The 16,063-nt window shown below is 43.3% G+C and overlaps 1 protein-coding gene across 2 annotated transcripts; it reads left to right on the top strand.

The window, feature by feature from the left end:
* The first annotated feature begins 1,117 nt into the window (after nucleotides 1–1,117).
* On the top strand, nucleotides 1,118–13,389 carry SLC35G2 (solute carrier family 35 member G2). 2 transcript variants are annotated; one of them, XM_075132272.1, is made up of 3 exons: nucleotides 6,678–7,156; nucleotides 8,330–8,490; nucleotides 11,546–13,389. In XM_075132272.1, the coding sequence occupies exon 3, from the start codon at nucleotides 11,569–11,571 to the stop codon at nucleotides 12,802–12,804; it is 1,236 nt and encodes a 411-aa protein (XP_074988373.1). In that variant the 5' UTR covers nucleotides 6,678–7,156; nucleotides 8,330–8,490; nucleotides 11,546–11,568; the 3' UTR covers nucleotides 12,805–13,389. The 2 variants fall into 2 exon arrangements, with proteins under 2 accessions (XP_048720809.1, XP_074988373.1); XM_048864852.2 differs by lacking the exons at nucleotides 6,678–7,156; nucleotides 8,330–8,490 and adding an exon at nucleotides 1,118–1,452.
* The last annotated feature ends 2,674 nt before the right edge of the window (nucleotides 13,390–16,063 follow it).

The following is a 16,063-nucleotide window of genomic DNA, read 5'->3' as shown; positions in this document are numbered from 1 at the left end:
TCTAATTTTTCAACATGCTTTTTGAACAGTGGGCAAAAAAAACTGACACAGTATCACAGTAATGGCTTCACCCATGCTGTATACAGAGGTTATACTACCTCCCTACTCCTAATTGATATTCCCCTTCCCCTGGATCCAAGGATCACATTCACCCTCTTAGCCATCACATTCACTGAGAGCTCACGTTCTGTTGCTTTCCAACAGGACACCAAGTTATTTACGGAGTTATTGCTTTCCAGTATACAACCCGCACCCCCACCCCATCCTGTAAATGTGGCCTCCTTTCTTCCTAGATTCATGGTCTTGCATTTCGCTGTATTAAAACATACGATGGTTGTTTCTCCCCACTCCCCAGTTTACAAAGTGATCTTGATTTCTCTGGATGGCCTCATCATTATTTACCATATGACCCATCTTGGTATCATCTGTAAACTTTAATATTTCCTTCTGAAGCACCAATATTAAAGGGTGTTAGGCTGAAAATTAATCCCTCTAGAAACACTCCTAATCAATAATGATTCCTAATTAACAATTCCATATTTCATCAGTCAGATAGTTTTTAATCCCTTTTATATGTGCACCATACTGAGGTTCTTTTGTGCTAATCTCTTTAATCAGAATGTTGTGTGGTACTAACGGTCTTACAGAAATTTATCATATCAAAATACATTTCCTTTATCAGACAGACTTGTGGTAATGAACAGAACAGGCATTATACAAACAGCAGGTTGTTATTAGAGCTCTTGCTGTTTATATATCTGCCAAAACATGCCTATATAAATTATTTTAAAAAAACAACAACCCAGATTTTGTAATTGGAGAACAGCACACCATAATCTTTTCAGCCCTGGACACTGGAAATAAATTAGATGCATTTTGACTTCTGATGATACACCTAGTTGTATTTATATGCTTATTTTTTTGTTTTTGTTTTTCTCCCTGACTGAACCCAGTTGCTTAATCCCAATAAGCATTATATCCATGAAAAGATATTTAAAATCCAAAAAAAAGAAAGCTACTGCAAGTAATATTCTCTCTATATACATTAAATACAAATGAATGTTGGTACAATACTACCGTCAGAGGCCCTTATGCTTACTGGGCATGCTCACTTGCTCCTGCTCTGACGCTCTCGCCTGAGTCTTTTGCTGTCGCCTCAGTCTTTTCCTCCAGGCCCCTCTTTGCATAGAGAAGAGGGCGAGTGGAAAAAGGAGAACCAAGGCTAGTTCTGCAAACACCCTTTTCTGGAATACGCCAGGCTGAGTGTTGCACATTACACTGGGATTAACGGCGTTGTCCTGCCTTTCGGGCGTTTACAGCGTGAGAAAGATGGAAGGATTGACAAACTCCGGAGAGCAGTTTTCCTCCCTTCTTTTCCTTTAACATCACGCAGCCACCTCATTGTTTAAAGGCATCATTGTCTGGACTTGACCAGCTCCTTCTAAGCGAGAGGTAAATAGAGATTTCTTCCCCCTTTTCCCTTCTGGTATTTACTGGTCTATTGCATGATAACGCAGACATCCCAGCTGGTATACAGGCTCAGTTCATTCAAGTAACAACCTCCTGCCTCTGTTATTAACGCTCACTGCGCTTTACGAGGCCGGAGAGTTGGAGGCTGTCGTTTGTTCAGACCAGATATGGATTCTCAAAGCGACTTCAATTGATCCGGTTCCATAAATATAGACAAAAATGGTAAATGGGTAAAGAGCAGAGTCCAGGACTGGTAACGCCGCTTTATGTATCATTAGGGAACAGCACTAAACTCATTTGCTGTGTGTCCAAGGTACTGAAATCTCTCTCGTCGTCATTCAGCAGCTCAGAGGGGCATGTGGGCTGCATTTACTCCCCCTTTTCACCTCTCCAGTTTAGCTCTGCGGCGTTCAGGGAGATCGAAGCCCTTTCATTTCTCTCCCAGGCTCCAGGATTTACTGACTCGCCCTTCAAAGAAATAGGGCTCATTCCAGGAGACGGTTGCTGGTGGATAGCTCAGTGGTTTGAGCATTGGTCTGGTAAACCCAGGGTTGTAAGTTCAATCCCTGAGGGGACCATTTGGGATCTGGGGCAAAAATTGGGGATTGGTCCTGCTTTGAGCAGGGGGTTGGACTAGATGACCTCCTGAGGTCCCTTCCAACCCTGGTATTCTATGATCACAAGGCAAGGAAATGTTCCTCCTAAATAAAGCTGGTGTGACGAATGGGCGCAGCTGGAGGAAGCTGCAGAGAATTTCACAGTAGGGCTGAGTTTATCAATCAACGTAGCATTTTTAATTAGCAGGGTGGAAGAGTTCCCGAACAGTCCGTAAGATCTGATAGTTTTACTTTAATATGTTTTTGTTTGTTTTGCCACACACGGTATTTCTCTCGTCGGCAGAGACTATGGTTAAGCCACTTGATATTTTAATTCTGGGACAAAGATGTATTTATATTTCAGTGAGAAAGGCTGACACATTCAAAATAAAGACTCCTATGAATTGTAAGAAAAAGGAGGCTTTAAAGCACAGATGCTGATTTTTTTTTTTTTTTTTTGGCGGAGGAGCCAAATATCCAGTTTTCTTTCCGGGGGAGATTTAGAATATGCGACAAAAAGGCACATAGTGCTGCTGCTGAAATGGTGTAGTATAGATTTTCTCACAGAATCAACTTTCCACAACAGATTTTTAACTTACAAAGTTTGGACTCTTCTTGAATCCATCTGAGTTTAGCTAAATAAATGCCTACTTGCCCCCAAGGTATGAGTAAAATTCCATTCCATTACCACTATTTTAGAAACTTGAAATACTGTTAAGTCTAGTAATATATCTGCCTGCTTTTCCCCACAAGATACATTGATTGTAATATAAAGTCTGGGATTTTATGCAGATTACCAGTGTGAACATTCCTGTCATTTCAATTAAACTGTTGTTATGCAATAATTTGTATAGAGTCCCCATAACAGAATGCTCAAGATCTGTTTCTTTGGGGAGTATTTATCTGGTGGTTTTCTTATCTGGTCTCTCTTTCATTTGTTGGCTAGGTCATTTTAATGTAAAGTAATGGAAGAAAAAGTAAGTCACTACTTCTTAAAAAGAACAAAATTAAATGTATGATTATGTGATTTAAAAGATGACATTTAATATGGAACACATCACTGCAGCAAATACAGCATATATTTTATGAAGTATGTGAAGTAAAAAATTAGAGCTAAAGGCATAAGTTCCTTTAAAAAGTAATTAATCTATGCTTTTAAATTAATTATTTTCTATATTCCTATAATTAAACAAAAGAGTTTGCCATTAGGCCTTCATGTTTGTTTTATTTTACTGGACAACATTTTTGTTGCTCTTGTTCAAACAAATTTTTCAATAGAAAAATCAGAGAAAGGCTCTTTACTAAACTATCATGCCACTCGCATTATTTCACCCTCCAGACACAATCTTTAATTTTTCAGAGTGGTAGCAATGTTAGTCTATCAGCAAAAACAATGAGGAGTACTTGTGACACCTTAGAGACTAACATTTACTTGGGCATAAGCTTTTGTGGGCTAAAACCCACTTCATCAGATGCATGGAGTGGAAAATACAGTAGGCAGGTATATATACACAGTACATGAAAAGACGGGGGAGTTGCCTTACCAAGTTGCGGGGGGTGTCGGTGCTAAGGAGACAATTCAGTTAAAGTGGAATTGGGCTATTCTCAACAGTAGAATATCAAGGAAGGGAAAAAATCACTTTTGTAGTGGTAATGAGGCCAATGTAATCAGGGTGGCCCATTTCAAACAGTTGGCAAGAAGGTGTGAGTGACAGTAGGGGGAAATATTAGCATGGGGAAATTAGTTTGTGGAGTGACCCATCCACTCCCAGTCTTTATTCAGGCCTAATTTCATGGTGTCCAGTTTGCAAGGGATATGTAGGAGAGTTACCATTTTTAGAAAACAGAACTTATTTTTTTACTCAGACGTAATCTCTCTTTTTCTTTTTTACGTGTAATCTCCGTGGCTCTAACACTGTATTTTCTATCCTAGTGCAACCCATTTGAAATAATTTAAAACCCTATTTTGTATATAATATGTAATATGGGCAAGATCTGTGCTAGGTGACCAGATGTCCCAATTTTATAGGGACAGTCCCAATTTTTGGGTCTCTTATATAGGCTCCTATTACCCCCACCCCATCCCGATTTTTCACATTTGCTGTCTGGTCACCCTAATGTGTGCTAGGTGCAGGAGTGGGTGTGAGGCACTCCATACCATGTAAGCCTAACAGACGGAGTTGGGGGTCAGCTGGCTGTGTGGCCATGCAGGGGTGCCTACACCATGGAGATGCCCTCTGGAATGGCCCACACAGGATTGGCATAGAAGGTCAGTTTGGGACAAACTGCAAATGGTCCATGGCAATCTGGGGAGGGGCTGTGGATCCACTTTTTCACAGGGTATTGGGACCACTGTATCTGTGTAACTGAGGTGGAGGGGCTGATGGAGTGTGAATTTCACCCTGTCGGTTGCATCTCTCTGCTTTCATCAATTCTGTATCAGATGTTCTCAGTTTAGGATTAAGCTGATATTTTTCCTACATGCAGACTCAGACTGGGATCTGGATTCCCCTTGGCTCACCACAGTAACTGAGCTCCACTACAGGAGTGGTGTGGGGACTGCAGAGGCCCCCATAAGACTTTTACTACCATTGGATGCATCTGGTGGCTGGCTTCTCTGCAGCTTGTACAGTAGGCCTGTGCAGTACCAGTTATGCTACAGTACGTCTGGAGTTGCCGGAGGAGGCCACCGTACCGCTGTGCTCCCAGCTGTACAGTGTGCTCTTCTGCCGCACCTCCACCTTTGCCCTCACCATCGTTCTGGGGGCCCTGGTCTTTGAACGCACCTTCGACCAGGGTATGGACACTCTACGAGCGTCTCAACCATGGGAAACTGTAGAAACACATCAAGCACAAGTATGAGAGACAAAAAAGGTGAAGTGAGAGCTGCAGGAGCCATGCAGGGGTGCCTGTACCCCTTGTGCAAACTCATCAGTTGCCTGATACCAGTTACCAAGAATGAAAATGGGCTTCTGACTGAAGAAATCTGAGCCAGAGTACATCACCAACTTCATCTGTGGCAGAAACCTTGATGGACTTTAGGATTTACTCCTGTTGTGTTAAAACTTTCTGTTAAACTAAACTCACTAACCCATAAAAAACAAAACAGACAAAACAAACAAAAAAACCCACACAGACTAGTAGGCCTTTAAACTGTAATAGACACTAAAACCATAATACAACACTCAAAGCTGTTCCCTCTGGGAAGGCTGTGAGTTCCCTATTAGTTCTTTTTGTGTGGGTTCCCAGACTCAGTCAAACTCCTCTTAATGGGCTAGTCACACAATCCCATTCTGCCACGTGTCAGGGTGGCTACCATAGTCCATTCACCACAAACAGTCACACACCTTCATCCTGAGAGGGTGTCTGGGTGCACACTGTTTAGAAACCCCTTTTCCTCCTTCCCAGCAATCCTATAGTCACAGGTTCAGGCCAGAAGGGAGTGTTGTGATGATGTATGCTGACATCCTGGCCAGACAGCGTCACTAGTGATTCTTGAATCCAGCACAGTTGCCTGTGGTTGAGGTAGAGCAGTCATGTCAAATATGGGCTAAGTCTAGCCCCGCCCCCATGCCTTCATCTGGCCTGCAGTTCCCTCTGCACGCAGAGGAACTGGGCTCATTGCATCTGTGGTGGTCCCTCTGTCTCAGGCGCTGAGCGAGGCGACTCTGATTTGCTGCATCAGGCAATAAACAAAAGCTAATCAGCACACTCTAGCTCAAGCCTCCTGGCTAAGGCAGACAATAAACACAGTCTAGGCTGTGACTCTCTGGGCTGGGCAGAGCAATAAGCAGTCTTTAGCCTAAGGCTTCTGGCTAAGGCAGTGTAATGGGGTCAGCACCCACCTCTCATGAGCGCCCCTGTTTTAGCCACTACATACCTGCAATCACTCTATTTTTGAACAGGGTGGCTCTTACCTCTTACCTTTCTGGTTGGGTGGGAACCTGTTTTTCTTTCAGTTCTTACAATGGGGTGGCACCTGCCTTTTGCAAGTGCCCCGCTGGCCAATGGTAGTTTGGCATGTCTTCAGCGACTTAGCCCAAGTCACACACACACACTGTCCCCCACTTCCCAGGTATACAGTCTCTAGTTCTTTCTCACAGCCCTGGTATGGGGTCATAGTACCAAGGCTCCCTCCCCAGGGGCACTGCTTTCTGTAGTAGTGCAACAGGGGCCCATCTGAGTACCCTCAGTTGGTGTCCTTTCAGCAGTCCTCGCTGGACTCAGTCTTCAACCAGACCAGTAGAGTCCATCACGGTACCCGCACCTGCTCTGGTTAGGTTCTGGGCTCAGTCCCCTGGGCTCAGCCTGCCCACACTAACCTTTCCATAGTCCTGGTGATCTTCCAGCCAGACAGGCACCCCATCTTCAGCAGCCTTCTCTGGGCTCTGTCCCACCTGCTGTGAGCTGTCCGCAGTCCTGCTGCTCTTTCTACCAACCAGGCTCCCAGTTCTCCCTCTTCAATCTCCAGGCAGCACCTGACTGCTCTGCCTCTGCTGATTCCTTACATATGGCCCTTCTAGCCCCAACTGGTTGCTCCAACATCGCCTCTGATTGGCTGCTTCTCTGCAGCCACTCTAGGCTGCCTGAAGGACTTCTCTGCTCTTTTCTGGGGCAGGGTGAGGCAGGACCGATTGGCCTCCAGCGGGGTGGGGGGGGCCTCTGGACCTAGTCCATCCTGTCACAGGCAGGCAGTAAACACAGTCTAGGCTCTGACTCCCTGGGCAGGGCAGAACAATAAGGAATCGTTAGCGTAGCCTCCTGGCTAAGGCAGACAGCAAACACAGTCTAGCGGCTTGCAGCCTTCTGGCTGGAACAAGTCACAAACAAGGCACAGGCCTTCTGGCCTAGGATGAGAAGGCTTCAGCAGAGGGTTGGGGGGACCCAGGCTATCCCTACTCTACTAGGTTCTAACCCAGATCCCTAAAAGTGCCAGGGGATCCCGCCACTGGGTCAGTGGGAATCCTGCTGAAACATGCTGAATCATATGGTGACAGTACAACCTGACTGATGTCTGGCTCCCCTGGGCTACTTTCTATCACAGTCCATTGGTGTGACTCCGTAGTCTGCAGGTCCTCAGCTTGCTCAGGGTAAGTGGTGGACAGCAGTCCCAACAGCTCTTCCCCACTCTTGGTCTCCTCTGGGGGCAGCTCAGAGTCTGGTCCAGAGTCCTGAGTCTGGTCCAGAGTCCTGCAGCAGGCTAGAGATGTCTGCCTCCTAGCCTGGCTCTGACCCAACTAAGCGCCTGTGCTTGCCTTGTTCCCAGCCTTTCTCCAGCCCTGCTCAGTTCCTGCCTCCGATTCTGATCCTTGGCTCTGACCCCTGGTTGCTGACTCCAGCTCTGTCCCTTGGCACTGTTCCCAGATGCTGACCCCAGTTCTGACCACCAGGCTTGACTGCCACTGCTCTGACCATCCATGCCCTGGTCCATGACAGTATCTCAAGAGGATGTTAAACACAGCTACTAAAGTTAGACATGTTTAAATCAGCAGGTCCAGGTAAATTGAATCTAAGAGTTTTAGAAGAGCTGGCTGAGGAGCACACTGGACTGTTAATGTTGATTTTCAATACATCTTGGAACAATGGGGACTCCAGAAAACTGGACGAAAGCTAATGGCGTGCCAATATTTAAAAGGGGTAAACAAGATGACTGGGGTAATTATAGGCCACTCAGTCTGACATAGATTCCAGGAAAGATAATGGAGCAGCTGTTAGGGGACTCAATTAATGGAGAATTAAAAGGAGGGTAACATAATTTAATGCAAGTCAGCATGAGTTTATGGAAAACAGATCCTGTCAGACTAATTTGATTTTGTTTTTATGAGGTTACAAATTTGGCTGATAAACCTAATAGTATTGGTGTAATATAGTTAGATTTCTGTAAGGCATTTGACTTGGTACCACACAACATTTTGATTAAAAAACTAGGATGCCATAAAATGAACATGGTACACATTACACAGATTAAAAGCTGGCTAACTGATAGGTCTCAAAATGTAATTGTAAATGGGGAATAATCATTGAGCGTATGTGTTTCCCATGGGGTATCGCAGAGATGGATTCTTGGACCTAGGATATTAAATATTTTTATCAATGTCTTAGAAGAAACATAAAATCATCATTGCAGATGACACAAAAATTGGGGGAGTGGTAAATACTGAAGAGGACAGGTCACTCATTCAGAGTGATCTGGATCACTTGGTAAGCTGAGTGCAAGCAAATAATGTGTTTTAATATGGCTAAATGTAAATGTATACATTTAGGAACAAAGACTGCAGGCCATATGTACAGGATGGGGGACTCTATTCTGGGAAGCAATGACTGAAAAAGATTTGGGGGTTGTGGTGGATAATCAGCTGAACATGAACTCCCAGTGCAATGCGGTGCCCAAAAGGGGGACAACAATCCTTGGATGCATAAAGAGGTGAGTCTCAAGAAGGAGTAGAGGTTATTTTATCTCTATATTTGGCATTGGTGCAACAGCTTCTGGAGTACTGGGTCCTGTTTTGGTACCTTCAATTCAAGAAGGATGTTAAGTTGGAGAGGGTTCAGAGAAGAGCCACAAGAATGACTAAAGGTTTAGAAAACATACCTCCTAGTGATAGATGTGAGGAGCTCAATGTGTTTTGCTTTTCAAAGAGAAGGTTAAGGGGTGACTTACAGACTGTAATTAAGTAGGCTTGTATGCAATATTGTTGTAGGTGTGTTGGTCCCAGGATATTAGAGAGACACACAGAAAGTTCAAAAGCTTGTCTTTCTCACCAACAGAATTCAGTGCTTCCTGAGATACTAGCTCACCCACCTTGTCTTTATAAATAGGCCTGGCAGAATTCAATGTATTTATTTATTTTTGTAACTTCAAATGATTAACATCAATGTTTATTTTAAAGCTTTTTCATTTTTAACTATTTTGATTTTCTCAGTTGCATGAAATTAAGGTGTGTGTGTGTGTGGGGCGGTGGGGGCGGGGGGATTATCTCTTGGTGTTAGAGTTAGTGCAGCACTGACAGCAGGGCTCCAGGGGCTCCCAGCACTGAAAGTAAGGCTGCAGATACTGAGGCACAAGGTGTGGGAAAGACTGTGGTTCTGGCCTGGTGGAGCAGAGACACCTGGCCAGGACTGCAAGGAGCAGGATGAGCCCCTAACTGCATGAGAGGACTGTCTGCTGCTGAATGGCTCATGCCCGGGGAAGAGCCCCACACTCCTGGCCAGCAGGGCCATCCGTAGAGATTGTGATGCCCTACGCAGCCCCCCTGCAGGGGGACTGGCCCCAGGCCTCTGCGGGGGGGGGGGGGAGGGGGGAGGCGTACCAGGCCTCTGCTTGGGGGTGGGAAGGGGCTGCGCCCAAGGGCTTTGGAAGGCAGGAGCAGCCTGTGCAGGAAGGCAGCAGGGGTCGGGCTGGTGGCGGGAAGTGGAGCGACCCGGCCCCAGCCTGCTCCGCTCTGGCTCCCAGGCTTGGGGGAACGGGGGGAACCACCCCCCAGCACTCACTAGTGGCACAGCTGGGAGTTGGCATAGCGGAGTGGCCTGGGGCTGGGTCACTCCACTTCCCGCCGCCCAGTGAGTGCAGGGCGGGCCCGACCCCTGCTGCTGTCCCCTGGGACACATAGCTTACAGGATGGGGTTTGTGGGGGAAGGGGCGGAGTGGGGGCAGGGCTGGGGCAGAACAGGGGTGGGAAGAGGATGGGTGGGGGCAGAGCAGGGGCAGGGGCTGGGGGAAAGTGGTGTGGCGGAGGTAGCTTTCCTGGGCCCTGCCGTCCAGGGGAATCGGACTGGCTGCTGGAGCTGGATGCAGCACGCAGCTGCGTAGGGCACCAGGAAATTTGGGGCAGTTTTGGTGCCCCAAATTTCCTGGTGCCCTACGCAGTTGCGTAGTTTCCATATGAGTAGGGCTGTCCCTTCTGGCCAGTGATTGAATAAAATGGGCCATGACAGTGGGGCTGCAAGGGCTCACTGGATTCCTGTGGATGCTAAGGGAGAGGGAGGCTGTGCTTGCTGACTATTGTAGGTGGATGTCTTTGTCTATTTCTGTGTGTCACGAGAAATCAACATTTACTGAAGACTAACCATTTATCAAATCCTGCCAGCCTTATCTGTAATACGTGCATGGGGAACAAATACTTATTAATGGGCTCTTCTATCTAGCAAAGAAAGATCTAACACAATCCAGTGGCTGGAAGTTGAAGATAGATTAATTCAGATTAAAAATAAAGCATAAATGAACAGAGTTATTAACCACTGGAACAATTTACTAAGGGTTGTTGTGGATTATCCATCACTGAGTATATTTAAATCAAATTGGGTTTCTAAAAGATCTGCTGTAGGCATTATTATGGGGAAGTTCTCTGGCCTGTGTTGTTCAGGAGGTCATACTAGATGGCCACAATGGTCTGTCTCTTCAGGCCTTGGAATCTGTGATTTTAAAAGACATGCTGTAGTGCCAACATGAGTTATTGGTTTGATATGTTTACTTATAAAATAGAAATAAATGTTTCCTACACGGAAGGAATCACTGGTTGGAATTCTCTGGCCTGTGTCATGCAGGAAATCAGATTCAATAGAAATCATAATGGTCTCTTCAAGGCCTTGAAAATCTGTTAATATATTAATTTTCTTGTTTATAGAATAAATGTAGCAATTCAACCATGTTGGATGAAAAATGAGGCGTCCAGGTGAGGTTGAATAGAACAATGTGCAAATGTTCACTTTAGGCAGCCTGAATATAAGTTTGATATCTCTGTCATTTCATAACAGTAGCAAAATCCACTTGTTCTCCTCTACACTGCCAAGGAGTGGATAGCTTCTTTTCATAATATTTCTTAGTCTTTTTTTCCAACTGAAGTTCCTTTGGAAAACAAATTGATAGTCAACAGTTTTTGGAAATAATAATATGCAAAAAGAGCTTCAGAGAATTTGAAAATTTACTGTAGTACTTTTTACACTTTTCTGGTCCACCAGGTGCTTAGTTCACTGAGGTGCTCAGTGATGCCATCTGTCTGTCTCTGGGTTGCTTCACTTTGAATTGATAAAAATCGCTCTAGTCTTCTCTAACCCAAATTTCATTTTCGGTCTGTATTTCTCTTTGCCCCTTAGCACTTGGTAAAGAATAAAAACCATTAATGATTACAGAATGACTAACTGACCTGAAGGGTCCAAAGAGGAAATTATTCTCAGTGTAATGAGAATTGTTATTAATTTGCATGTCTCTTTTTAAGAAGCAATGTAATAATAGGCATCATTTTCAAAAGTGAGTGCCTAAAGTTAGGCCCTAAAGTTATATGTAGGCACTTAAATAAAAATGACCTGGTTTTCAAAGATACTGAGCAACTTCCATTATGAAATAAAAATAGAGAGAATTCATGGAGGACAAGAGCAACTTGGTTAGGTTCATGCCAATAATTTCTAAATGGTCAAAAGACTGCAATGCAAATGAATTTTACAATATTGGTTGAATAAAAATAACTTTTTTTTTTTTTAAGACCAGACCTAGTTCTCTGAGGAAATGGATACTTCTTCCAAACAATGTCCAGTCAAAAAACGAGTGAAAATCCATCCCAACACAGTGACAGTGAAATATACATCCCATTATCCCCAACCTGGAGAAGAGGACTCTGATGAAACCAGTGAAGATATCGGTAGCTTTATGGAGGACAATCCAAAGAAAAGATTGCTGAGTGACAGAAAAAGGAAAGGAAGAGCCTTCTTTGGGACTATGGATATCCAACCTCAGCCAGCCCAAGAGACGAAAGCCAATGAGACTGGACAACACCAGAATTTTACAGAAGGAAGCATATTTCAGTCCAGAAAGACTTGGATAGTGCTGTTTGCCTCTGCCTTGACTCATGGCTGTGTTGCTCTGATAACTAGACTTGTTTCTGATCGTTCCAAAGTGCCATCTCTAGAACTAATTTTCATTCGTTCAGTCATACAGGTGTTGTCTGTTGTTGTTGTGTGTTACTACCACGAGGACCCCTTTGGACCAAAAGGATACAGACTGCAGCTCTTCTTCTATGGTGTCTGCAATGTTATCTCCATTACCTGTGCTTACACCTCCTTCTCTATAGTACCCCCAACCAATGGGACCATTATGTGGAGAGCAACCACCACTGTCTTTAGTGCCATTTTGGCTTTTTTACTAATAGATGAACGAATGGCTTATATAGACATAATGACAGTAGTTAGTAGTGTCTTTGGTGTTTGCCTGGTCATGTTCCCCAACATTGTTAATGAAGAAAACTCTTTGCTCAGTGTCTGGAAAGAAGCCTTTGGCTACACCATGACAGTTATGGCAGGCTTAACTACAGCTCTTTCCATGATAGTCTACAAGTCAATCAAAGATAGGGTCAGTATGTGGACTGCACTGTTTACTTTTGGTTGGACTGGAACTGTGTGGGGAGCCTCCACCATGTTTTTTCTTCAAGAACCAATTATCCCACTCGATGGAGAAACCTGGAGCTATCTCATTGCCATCTGCATATGTTCGACTGTGGCTTTCCTGGGTGTCTATTATGCCTTGAATAAATTTCACCCAGCTCTGGTCAGCACAGTGCAACATTTAGAGATTGTGATAGCCATGATTCTGCAGCTCGCAGTGCTACGCATCTTTCCCGGCATTTATGACCTCATTGGAGGGGCCATTATTATGATCACTGTTGTTTTCCTTGCATGTTATAAGCTGTCCTGGAAGAATTTAGGAAGGCAAGATTATCAGGAGATACTGGATTCTTCCATTAAATGAGTGTCAGTTTGTTTTAGTCTTTATTGTAACAGTTTCTGCACCACCATGTCAATATTAATGTTCATTTACCAATGTCCTTTGTCTAGTAGAGTGGACAGAGTACTAACTTTCTTGTTCAGAAATGGGCCAGATTCATACGTGACCTAATGATGTTGAAATCAGTAGAGTTGCACCAGAGTTGTCCCAATGTGTTAAATAATTTTAAATATTTCATTATGTGAACTTAGCTTTACTCTCAGCTGGTATGCAGTAGCTGCTAAGATTAGATATAGAGAATTCTGTCATAGGAGTCTTTCTGTCATAGTCCTCCTTGTATAACATAATATTGAGACAGAAGGATTCACTATTGTTAGTCATTCTGGGCATTGCAGTTGTAGAATATTTTATGGCAACAAGAAAGTCATATGTTGACATTCACCATTGAAGGAGGAAATTCATGTTCCACAGTAACAGTATACATCACTTGGTTGAAGCATGTAATATTTTATAAGTAAGAATTTTAACATGTATATGGTTATAATTCTTTAAATATCTGCTGGGAGAAGAGTACTAAATAAAGTGATGTTCTTTGTGTTCTAACAGTAACGGTGCTGTCAGAATCTCCATAATAATCCTTGACTTGGTCCTAAAACTCCCTGTTAGCTGAATGCTGGAACACATGAAACTAGAAAAAGATATTCACGGGCAAAAATGAAAAGAAAGATGTGAGGCTATTTTGGAATTGTCAGAGTGAAATGCACTTAGAAGCTAGTTTCAGATGTTTTTAACTCAGAAATGTTTCTAGCCATGACTATTATTGCCTCACTTTAATAAGCAGAAAATCCACCTAGCTATCTGTCCCTCTATTGACTCACACCTTCTCCTTGAATCTTCGGTTTCTTCCCTTGTGCATGCCCACGGTAGCCCCAGGCAATGTGCCTCCCTCAGACAGGACACCTCTGTCCATGCCTCTTACCCAAGTCTGGAGCAGAGACCTACTCCTAAACACAGATTTGCCTTCTGTGTCCCTAGAGGCTGAAGAAATTCGCTCATGTCTGGGTTGCATGGTATGAAACACCCCCCTTCCCTGACAGTAGTTTCTGGGGAAAACAGATTTGTTAAAAATAAACAGAGCGAGACAGAGAATCAGATTAAATTAAAAGCAGCAGTTTGCATCACATGCCTTATCTGGGTAATTTCCCAAACCCAGAGAGGCAGGCTCTGGTTGCTTAGCTACAGAATAAAAAGGAAGCTCTCACAGGTATAAAGAGCAAGCCCAGTCTCTGACCTCCCTGGCCAGAATGACACCTTGCTGATCTGCCCAGAGAGTTCTTTCCTATCCCACTGCCTTGCATACGCTCATTATGTTCCCTCCCACTTCAGTCCAAGGCAGCTCTCCTTGTTTTCCAAACCAATTTTCTCAAGACATCCACACACAGTAAAGCTTGGTGAACAAATGCATGATCCATCCTGCCAGAGATGGCCAGCAGAGGAGATATATTTAAACAATGAGTAATGCAGCCTCTCTCATGCCAAATTCAAGTATAGCCTTCCACAGATCACTGAGTGTGGTTGTATCTAGTCTATCCAGGCCTCTGTTTATCTCTGTTTTTCCTTGCCATGAAATATAAATCATTGGCAGATCTTCTGTCACACACTTGTTAAGGTAAAAGTTGGTATGGCTTTTTTAATGTGTGGTCTCGAAATAAATATTTAGGTGCCAAAATGTTACCCAAGTATGAAAATTTGCCAGTAATGATTACTTGTGTTTTTTGCCAAACTGTGCTAAAATTGAAAGTTGAAGTGAATGGTTCCAAACCTATTTTCAGTCTGCTGAGCTAGCAGCAATCCAGGCATTTTAAAGGCTTATTTCTGCTCTTATTGAAGCTAATAACAAAGTTTACATTGGCTTCACTTGCTGTAAGATGATAATGATAGAACTGTATTGATTTACACGAGTTGATGATATCATTCACATCACATGCACAGTGCTTGCAATCATCTAACAGAGCAATGGTCCAGATCTTAGGGTTTACTTGTTCACTGCTAAATTAATAAATACAAAAATAGTATTATAAAATATAAGGTGGAGCTGACAGTTGTGCCTGCAATTAATCTAGGGCCCAAAGTGCACCCGAGATTTAGGGTTCAGGTTCTTTATTCATGCAGCTACTTCTAGTTAATTAAGAAGATGAAACTGGTGAAGCATACACAAAATCTTTAAGATCTTTAGTTAATACAGACAAATATAATTGAAATAATGAAAAATCAATATACATAAGAATAAAATAAGTACAATAAAGTGTTTTTGTGCATTGATCATGCTTCCAATCTTACAGTGTGCATAGTTGCAACCTTATGGAGACCATTAGAAACAAAGAGAGAAGAAAAGGTAAATGGAGATCACGCAACGAGGAAGGCGCTGGGACATGCTTCCTACCCTATTGTTCCATGTTATCATCCCAGTGTCCCAGCTAGGGATGGGGTTGACAAAATTTTCTACACTTTTTCCTGTTCCATCCATGTACATCTGGGACCATATATGATCAAGTCAATTCTCAGCCCATATTAATATTTAGTATTCCAGGAGACCAATTTTAGGGTTCCAGTTGTTCATATTTGGCGTTCCAGTTAATCATAATTACATTTCCAGCAGTTAACCCAACCATTTGCATCAGTCCCTTTCCCAATAGTTTTGATATGTCAATGCAGTTAGCTCTTACCACAAAAAGCCCTTGAGACACGACTATCTGTTTGTTTGGGGTGTATCTGTTTATCACCAAATTCATTGGTAAACTATCACAACATGCCTATTGATAGATTCTGTAACATCAGGTCAAGCATTCCATAATCTTTGGTCAATTATATAATACTCATACTATGTTACACCAACTGTCAACTTCTAAACCTCATCTAAGTCATAGAAATGTAATGCTTAAGAGCTATAGCCAAGCCAGGGGTGCTGGAACAATTTTTATACTAGGGATGCTGAGAGTCATGGAACCAAACTGTAAACCACTGTAAACTGTAAACCAAACGGAAACCACTTCAAGCCAGGGGGAGTGGCAGCACCCCTAGTTCCACCACCTATGGCCAAGCCTACTTTTAATAGGGATATTTTGGTTCTTCTACTTCCTGTTACAGCTGCAATAACTTTCATTATTATTTCTATAAGGATGCTTAGCAGATAGCTTATATTTACCCTAAACTATAAACCCTCCAAAGTCAGGACAGTGATCAATGGTCAACATAGTGATGTCTTTAGTTAAATCTAACATAT

The sequence above is a fragment of the Caretta caretta genome, chromosome 9 (assembly GCF_965140235.1).
Source record: "Caretta caretta isolate rCarCar2 chromosome 9, rCarCar1.hap1, whole genome shotgun sequence".
NCBI lineage: Eukaryota > Metazoa > Chordata > Testudines > Cheloniidae > Caretta > Caretta caretta.
The sequence above is the reverse complement of the archived record's forward strand: the minus strand, read 5'-3'. Positions and strand labels throughout refer to the sequence as shown.